This window comes from Colobus angolensis, unplaced genomic scaffold (genome assembly GCF_000951035.1).
Source record: "Colobus angolensis palliatus isolate OR3802 unplaced genomic scaffold, Cang.pa_1.0 Scaffold24, whole genome shotgun sequence".
NCBI classification, from domain to species: Eukaryota; Metazoa; Chordata; class Mammalia; order Primates; family Cercopithecidae; genus Colobus; species Colobus angolensis.
The window spans coordinates 10,610,350-10,619,071 of NW_012115599.1; the positions used below are offsets into that span (position 1 = coordinate 10,610,350).

The 8,722-nt window shown below is 52.6% G+C and overlaps 1 protein-coding gene and 1 pseudogene across 14 annotated transcripts in view; both read right to left on the bottom strand.

The window, feature by feature from the left end:
- CDKN1A (cyclin-dependent kinase inhibitor 1A (p21, Cip1)) overlaps window positions 1–4,923 on the bottom strand; it is a 10,852-nt gene extending 5,929 nt beyond the window's left edge. For 2 of the 14 annotated variants that reach the window (XM_011945333.1, XM_011945328.1), the window contains exon 1: window positions 4,859–4,923. Coding sequence is in view for 1 of the 14 variants with exons in the window: in XM_011945329.1 (XP_011800719.1) it covers window positions 4,813–4,846 (34 nt within the window). In the remaining 13 variants the exon portion in view is untranslated. Of the gene's footprint in view, window positions 1–2,147; window positions 2,248–2,438; window positions 2,700–3,458; window positions 3,703–4,812 lie in introns of those variants that run through there. The other 12 variants (XM_011945331.1, XM_011945325.1, XM_011945336.1 and 9 more) reach the window with 11 other exon arrangements.
- Window positions 4,924–5,947: 1,024 nt separating this feature from the next.
- Window positions 5,948–7,650, bottom strand: LOC105514163 (annotated as a pseudogene).
- Between the last annotated feature and the right edge of the window lie 1,072 nt (window positions 7,651–8,722).

Here is an 8,722-nt window from a genome sequence, read left to right on the forward strand (position 1 = left end):
AAAAAGAAGAAAAGAAGAAAGAAAAAGAAAGAAAGAAAGAAAGAAAGAAAGAAAGAAAGAAAGAAAGAAAGAAAGAAAGAAAGAAAGAAAAGAAAAGAAAAGAAAAGAAAAGAAAAGAAAAGAAAAAAGAAGAAAGAAGAAAGAAAAAAGCACCTAGGGAGCTTTTTCAAAATATAGATTGCTGAGGCCCTGCCTCCTGAGACCAACTTAATCCAAATCGAAGATTCAAGCAAGTGTTTGGCACCGTTCCTCGATGGGCACTCTTGGGGTGCCAGCCAAAGCGGGACACACTGGTGTGTTTGAAATGAACATTCTTGGTCTCAATACATCATAGGCACAAGGAGGAGGAGCCCGCCTAGGGCTTCATCAAGGAGCTGGATATTCCCTGGCTCCCGGGAGCTCAAGGCAGGACTAGGACCTACGCAGGTACCCTCTCCTCTTCTACCACCCATCCTTCTCTTATGGCTCTTATAGGCCTCTCCTCCCCCATCAAAATCTGCTCTCATGCTCATTGTCATAATAACTTTCAGCCCAAAGAAAACAGAAACGTAAACCCGTGTTTTACAAACAACTGAAAATAGCCTCCTTTATTGTCCTTGCTGCCTTAGACTTCAGCCATATTTTAATTTCCGGTAAGAGCTCAGTAAATACTGTTGAATCTAAGGAGTGCTCCTTTGAAGGGGTGGTAATGGCATAGGGGTTATTCTCGGATGAGACCAGGAGCAGCCGCGGCGATTCGCGCCGGCCAGCCCCACTCCGCGGGAAAGCCGGTGTGCTATTCCCGCCAGGGCCGGGAGGGGGCGCCGGCCTCCAGGAAATCACGCGCGGGGTGGGAGGTGCGTGGGCAGAGCCTCGGACCGCGGGAGGGAGTAGTGATGAGTCAGTTTCCTGCAAGGCGCTGCTCGCCCGCCAAAACTCTGCTTCCACTCCGGCTGCGCGTCACCCTGGGGTGGGGAGGGGGAGCATGGGAGGGGACGGGTGGGGGGGGGGCGCCGCGAACACGTCACGCTGAGCCGGCCAGGCTTCCAAAACTCCCGCCGCTGTTGGGAAACCGCGCGCTCTTGTGCCGTCTCTGACACACACACACACACGCACACACGCGCGCGCACACACACACGCGCGCGCCGGGAGCCGGCCCCTCCACCTTATCTCCACGCCCAAAGCACGGGATGAGTCAGATCCCTGGAAAATAAAAATAGACGGGAGCAACGAAAACAAAACCGCTCGCAAGTCCTCCCAGAAACGCGACGTGGAGGGAGGGAAGGAGAGAGGAAGCTGCCTGGGCGCCTCAAGTTCCAAACCCAGCTCCAAGATGCTTTTCCTCACGAAGAGAGCGCAAGTGTCCCCCAGGGGTTCTGGACGGAGAGGACGCGCTGTGATCCGCGCCAGGCGGCGGCGCCCCAAGGGGCGACTCGCCCCCATGCTCCGCTCAGCCCTGTCGCTTTCCGAGAGGGAATCTGGGCTAGATCGGGGCGCCACCGAGGCAGCTGATGGAGGCCCTGAGCAGCGTCGTGCCCCCCAGAATCCCCACCCCGCAAAGACCTGACCCCTTACCACCTCCCACTCAGGCGTGGGCTCCGCTCTCGCCCCGGAGTCCAGCGCCCCGACCCGAGGGCAGTCTGGGCCGTGATTCTCCCGGCCGCGGTGGGAAAGAGTTAGAGGAGACCCTTGCCCTTCCCCGACTGACAGGCTGGTTGGAGCCCGCCTAGCGCAGAGTCGTGACTCCCCGGCTCCTAGGGCGCGCCGCGAAGCGGGGACCCGACGCGGTGTCCTGGACCTCCGGTGCCCTGCTTCCCTGGGAACAAGCTGTTCCAGCCAAATAGGTCACTGTGCCGATGGGAGGACGAAGACCGCGAAGGGGCAGGGGAGAGGGCTTTGGGAGTCCCACTGTGCCCCTTCCCGGGCGGGGTTCTGACCTCATACAGTCCGTTCCCTGGGGTCTCCTTGTCACAATGAGTCACCTCCTCGCTTGTCCTTAGGGGACGTGTCCTGGCACATTCCCAAGGGCCGGGAAACAGCCCGCGCTGACCTCAGTGCCCAGCCAGGTGGTGGACACAGTGGCGTAGAGGACCTGAACCTGGGACCTGGGCCAGGGCGGCGCCAGTTGGATCCGAGAGCCGCCTAGGGCCGATCCTAGACGAGTTTACTCCACTCCGCTTTCCTCGCCCCTCCTGGGCCCCTCCAGGGACACGGACTTCATCCCCAGGCCGCGAGCAAACTGCGCCTGGGGCCTGCAGCCAACCGCAGCCAAAGGCGAGCTCCCAGAGCGGTCCGGTCCACGCCCTCCCTCGCCCCAGCTGGGTTTTCAGGGGCGGGGAGCGTGGCCGGGGATCGCTCTCTGCCCGGGGTCTCCGGCACATCCTGACCCCCGTCACCTGCGCACTTACAGATACCGTGTGCGCAAGCCGAGCGCGCACCGACCCACGCCCGTCATTCACCTGCCACAGAAACACCTGTGAACGCAGCGCACACCCGCGAACACGCATCCTCGCGGACACGCACGGACACACGCGGGCACGCTCGGCTCGGCTCTGGGCCGCCGTCCCGGGGTCCCCTGTTGTCTGTCGCCGCTCTCTCACCTCCTCTGAGTGCCTCGGTGCCTCGGCGAATCCGCGCCCAGCTCTGGCCCCACAAGGAACTGACTTCGGCAGCTGCTCACACCTCAGCTGGCGCAGCTCAGCGCGGCCCTGATATACCACCACCCCCGCCCGGGCCCGCCTCAAGGAGGGGGGACCCGCGCTCGGCCCACCGCGCCGCCCGGGACCGCCCTCCCCGGGGCCCAGGCTCCTGGCTGCCCAGCGCCGAGCCAGCTGAGCCTGGCCGAGTTCCAGCAGGCCAGCCGGTCCGGAACCTCGCGTGCTGCAGGAGGGCACTTCCCTCCTCCCCCAGTCCCTCGCCGGCGTTGGTGCGCTGGACACATTTCCCCACGAAGTGAGCCACAAATCTGGCTTTTTTTACTTGGAGAATGAGTTGGCACTCCCCAGGAGGACATAGCACTGTTAGAATGAGCCCCCTTTCTGGCCCACCGTTGACCCACTCTGGGGGTCGGGAGTCCGACCTGGCAGGCAAGGATTTACCCAATGCAGCTGAAAAGACCAGGAGGATGACATTAATAAATAAAAATTCATAAATAATAAAAACGAAGCACCTCTCTGCAATTTCCAGAAAAGTTCCATAGTATCACCTCTATTCCCACTGATCCCTCACTAGGTCACCTCTCCCAGAAGCATCTGGAGCACCTAGACACCCCAACAAAGCATCTCGAGGCCAGAATGCTTTTCCAGTCCCGTTTATTTCACAGATGAGGAAATTGAGGTCCACTGAACTTAAGTATACCAAGTTGTCGATTGTCACGTGCTTCCAGGAAGGAGGGAATTGGAGACACTACCAGAAAAGGGCCACCTGATCTCCAGGGAAACGGAAGAATTGGACATTGAACCAATCTCTGTACACCCTACACTCACCTCAGCAGACGAAACCCCTGTGGTTGCAGCAGCTTTGTTGGCCAGGAAGGGGAGGATTTGACGAGTGAGTTGTCTGTCACCTGAGTACTCCCCACATAGCCCCTGTACACTTCTGGGGAAACTGGGGCTCAGAGAAGTCTAGTGACCTAACTCAGATCATGCAGCAAAGAAATGACTATAGTTGGAACGCAGGCCTTTTGCCTCCTGCCCAGGACTCTCTGCTTGTCATCCTTTATTTCTGTGGCTCCAGAATGACAAAAATGCCAAATAACCCTCATTTGCAGATGGTTTATGGAGATGACATAAATAAAGGACAATTCTGGTGCTTCTGACAGACACAGAGATGAATGACATGTCTATCCACTCCCATCTACCCCACACCCCTGCCCTCCCTTGGACTTCACCTTTGCCTCCTTTCTGAGCCTGAAACATTTGCAGTTTTGCTTTTAAAAAATTGCAGAGGATGGATTGTTCATCTGAACAGAAATCCCACTAAAAAACAGAACCCAGGCTTGGAGCAGCTACAATCACTTACATCTCAGGCTGCTCAGAGTCTGGAAATCTCTGCCCAGACATGCCCAGTCTTCTTCCTTGAACGCAGCTGACCTCGGGGAGGACAGGCTTCTTTCTCCTCTGCTGTGGGGATAGGAGCCCGTAGGGGTGGGAGGACACAGCAGCAGACCCCCTTGGCCTGGCTGGTCCTAGAGTCAGGCCAGGATTGTGGCTAAACCCCAGAAAGGCCACAGCACAGCCTCAGGACCCCACTGTAAGCCCCACTGCTGTCTGCACCTTCCTTCCTATACATCCAAACCATCCAAAGGGTGGGTTGTCAAATGTCCAGCAGAGGACAGACATCTCCTCCCACTGCCTTGAAGCCCCTCTGCTTTCAGGCATTTCAAATAGACTAGACATTGTCTGTTTACTTTGGGGGGAAAAATTTTTTTTAATAAAGGCTTGTAATGAATTATTTAAAGTTTTGTGGTACTGAGCTTCACAATGAAATAATTCTTTTTGTTGTTGTTGTTTTTGGGAAAGAATTTTTTTTATAATTTCTAGCTCACCACCACCACCACATTCAATGTTTCTTAAGTACCTACTAAGTGTCTAGTACTATTCAGTGCTTTAAAAAAAAAAGTTTGCAACCATGCACTTGAATGTGTACACAGACACACTCTAAGGGAGGACCTCTGCCCTGAGGAAGGCAAGGGAGTAGGTTGTTAGAAGTCACACACAAAATCTGACTCCCAGCACACATTCACACAAGCACACATGCACCAGATCCCAGCCCTGTCCCAAGCATCTGCCGGCAGATCACATATCCTATTCGGTGTAACAGGCCAAGGTCTACCTGGGGTCTCTAGAGGTCGCCTGTCTCCTACCATCCCCTTCCTCACCTGAAAACAGGCAGTCTGAGGACAAAATAGCCACCAGCCTCTTCTATGCCAGAGCTCAACATGTTGGGACATGTTCCTGACGGTCAGAAAGCCAATCAGAGCCACAGCCTGCTGCCCAAGCATGTTCCCAGGAAGCAGGCAGCATAGGGATGGAGGGAGGCTCAGCATGGGGAACAAGAGCGCCCAGACTGCGGTGGAGCAGCGTGGGGTAGGGGAATGGTGAAAGGTGGAAAGCCCAAACCTGAAGAAGGAGGATGTGAGGAAGGCTCAGTGGTGGCTGCAGGAGCTGCCTAGGAAAGGAGAGGAAGTGCTGGGAACAATGTCACCATTTCTCAGAAAAAGACTGGGGAGTCCCAAATAGGGGCAGTCAGCTTTCAGAGGAATTCACCTCCACACAGGCTCCCAAGAAGTGAGACCCCAGAGAAGAGGCGGAACAAAGATAGAACATTATTGAGCAGAAGCAGCCTTGGCTTTTTGTTTTCATTTTGTTTTTCTGTTTTGTTTTGTTTTTTGAGAACAAGTCAGCAGTGGCGCAATCTCAGTTCACTGCAGTCTCCACTTCCCGGGTTCAAGCAATTCTTCTGCCTCAGCCCCCCAAGTAGCTGGGATTACAGGCATGTGCCACTGTGCCCAGCTAATGCTTGTATTTTTTTTTTTTTTTGCACAAAAAGTTGGATTTATTGTTTCTGACAAGTGCATAGTAATTTTCAGTTTGCTCATGTTCCTGGCATCACGAATCTGAAGTACAATTATGCTTCTCAATTAAAAACATACTGGCTGGACGTGGTGGCTCACACCTGTAATCCCAGCACTTTGGGAGGTCGAGGTGGGTGGATCACAAGGTCAGGAGTTTGAGACCAGCCTGGCCAATACGGTGAAACCCTGTCTCTACTAAAAATGCAAAAATCAGCCGGGCATGGTGGTGGGCATCTGTAGTCCCAGCTATGCAGGAGGCTGAGCAGGGAGAATCACTTGAAACTAGGAGGCAGAGTTTGCAGTGAGCCGAGATCGTGCCACTGCACTCCAGCCTGGGCGACAGAGCGAGACTCCGTCTCAAAAAAAAGAAAAAAAACACACACACACAAATCTTCGTGTAAAATGAAAAAAAAAAAATCAAGGCATAAAAATTTCATTGTGTTCTACATTTTTAAATACCATCCTTTGTATCCTTTAAAAGATTTTCATCCATTCATTCAAAAATCTTTTAAGTTCAACTGTCCAATTTAAGACAGAGTGAAGACATTTTTGAGTATCTGAACTAAGCATTGTCTTGACTGAAACGAAGTAAGAAGTCTATGAGAGTTCTTGTGGGCCTCCCGGTTATGCCTTTCCGTAGATAGGGAACCTCATCTTTGTTGGTCATCATGCCTGCTGTGTCTAAATGTGCCCACTTAGGATGAGTCACGAATTCTCTCAGGAATGCCACAGCTGTACATGCCCCCGCACATCTATATTTTCCAACGTTGTTAACATCCGCCAGCTGGCAATCTACAATCTGTCTTGTATAATGTTTGAAGAGAGGCATCCTTCAAAGAAGAGCGGTCCCCTGTTTCAATGCTGGCCTCAAATAGCTTGTTCCAGAGCCAGGATAAATTGGTAAAGACCCCAGTGGCACCTGACCCCAAAGCTATATCCATGGCACCTGTTAAGGTGGTGGCATTAAGGATGATCTTCGGGTTAAACGTGTGCACTTAACAGAGCGCATCAGCCAGTATGAGCCTCCCCTCGGCATCAGTGTTATCAACCTGAATAGTCTTCCCGTTCCTGGCTCTAACAACATCCTCCAGCTTGTTGACCTTGCTGCTAGGCGTATTTTCACAAAGAGGGGCCAGACCTGTAATATTAATGGGCAAATTGAGCTTTGCAGCAGACATAATGCCTGAGCATATAGTTGCAGCTCCTCCCATGTCAGCCCTCATGAGGTCCATATTTGCAGAAGCCTTGATGGAGATACCACCACTGTCAAAGGTAATTCCTTTCCCAACAAACACCAGGGGTGGTTTGTTTGCATTGGGGCTGCCTTTGTAGTGAATTTCCAAGAAGACTGGGGGCTCGTCAGATCCTTTGGCCACACTGAGGAATGATCCCATTGCCTGTTCCTCTATCCAAGACCTGGTTCTGATATGAACCTCAGTTTCACTATTAGCACTTTTGAGATTCTTCTCAATAATTTCCGCAAATCTGGTTGGCATCATCTCATTGGCTTGTGTCTCCATCAAGTGGCATGCCAACTTCTGCCCACAAGCAAACAGGACTCCTTTCGGCCAGGCCTCCTGAGCCCCACTTCCATAGAGCTTCGCCGACATGGCCAGCTTCTTCTTTTGCTTTAGGTCATCGTATTCATAGAGACCAAGCACCGCTCCCTCCTCAGCAGCCTGAGTGTCTCCACAGGGATCCACCTCCACGGAAGAGAGCTCCGGGTCTTGAATCTGCCTGCATCCCGCTGCAAGAGCAGCTCTGATGTTTTCTTTGCCTTCACGCCAGTTTTCCTGTTCGTTGATTCCGGCTGCCTTTATGCTGAGGCCAACTAGCACCACGCTGGGGAAGTCCTGATGCAGACCATAAAAGGTTCAAGTCTTGCCTGCCTTCAGAGGTGGTCCAGATATGTTCGAAGTTCCTCTCAGCTTTCCAGTTGTTAATTTATCACAATTCTGTCCTGCACTTGTGAACGGTGGCACATCATCTTCTTTTTCTTTGGAATAGATTCCTAAAACAAGGCCCTTCGTCATGTCTGTGGCGGAGAGACCCCAGCTCCCGAAACATCTCACGGCCAGACATCGGATGACGACTCACCCCGCCTAATGTTTGTATTTTAGTAGAGACAGGATTTCACCATGTTGGCCAGGCTAGTCTCCAACTCCTGACCTCAGGTGATCCACCTGCCTCTGCCTCCCAAAGTGCTGAGATTACAGGCATGAGCCACCACACCTGGCTTTTTTTTTTTTTTTTTTTAGAAGAATGACTTTGAGAACTAACACCCTGACCTGCTGGGAGCTTTACCCAGTCAACATTAGGATCAGGACTGAGCATACATTAAGGCAGGGAAATTTGTGACAGAATTTGTGCAACACAAGTACTTCCAGATTCCCAAGCCTACTACTGCCTAAGCCTGAAATTTCACCATTAGAAATTCATTCCTTTAGGTTGGTCTGAGTGCAGTGGTGTTTACAACTAATTGATCACAACCAGTTACAGGTTTATTTATTTGCTCCTTCTCCACTCCCACTGCTTTATTTGACTAGCCTTAAAAAAATTGAAAATAGGCCGGGCGCGGTGGCTCAAGCCTGTAATCCCAGCACTTTGGGAGGCCGAGGCGGGTGGATCACGAGGTCAGGAGATCGAGACCATCTTGGCTAACACGGTGAAACCCCGTCTCTACTAAAAATACAAAAAATTAGCCGGGCGTGGTGGCAGGCGCCTGTAGTCCCAGCTACTCGGAGGCTGAGGCGGAAGAATGGCATGAACCCGGGAGGCGGAGCTTGCAGTGAGCCGAGATCGCGCCACTGCACTCCAGCCTGGGCGACACAGCCAGACTCCGTCTCAAAAAAAAAAAAAATTGAAAATAAAAATAAATAGGCCTGGCCAGGCATGGTGGCTCATGCTTATAATCCCAGCACTTGAGAGGCCAAGGCAGGTGGATCACCTGAGTTCAGGACTTTGAGACCAGCCTGGCCAACATGGTGAAACCCGTCTCTACTAAAAACTACAAAAAAATTAGCTAGGCATAGTGGCAAGCACCTGTAATCCCAGCTACTTGGGAGACTGGGGCAGGAGAATTGCTTGAACCTGGGAGGCGGAGGTTGCAGTGAGCCAAGATTGCGCCATTGCACTCCAGCCGAGGCGACAGAGCGAAACTCCATCTCA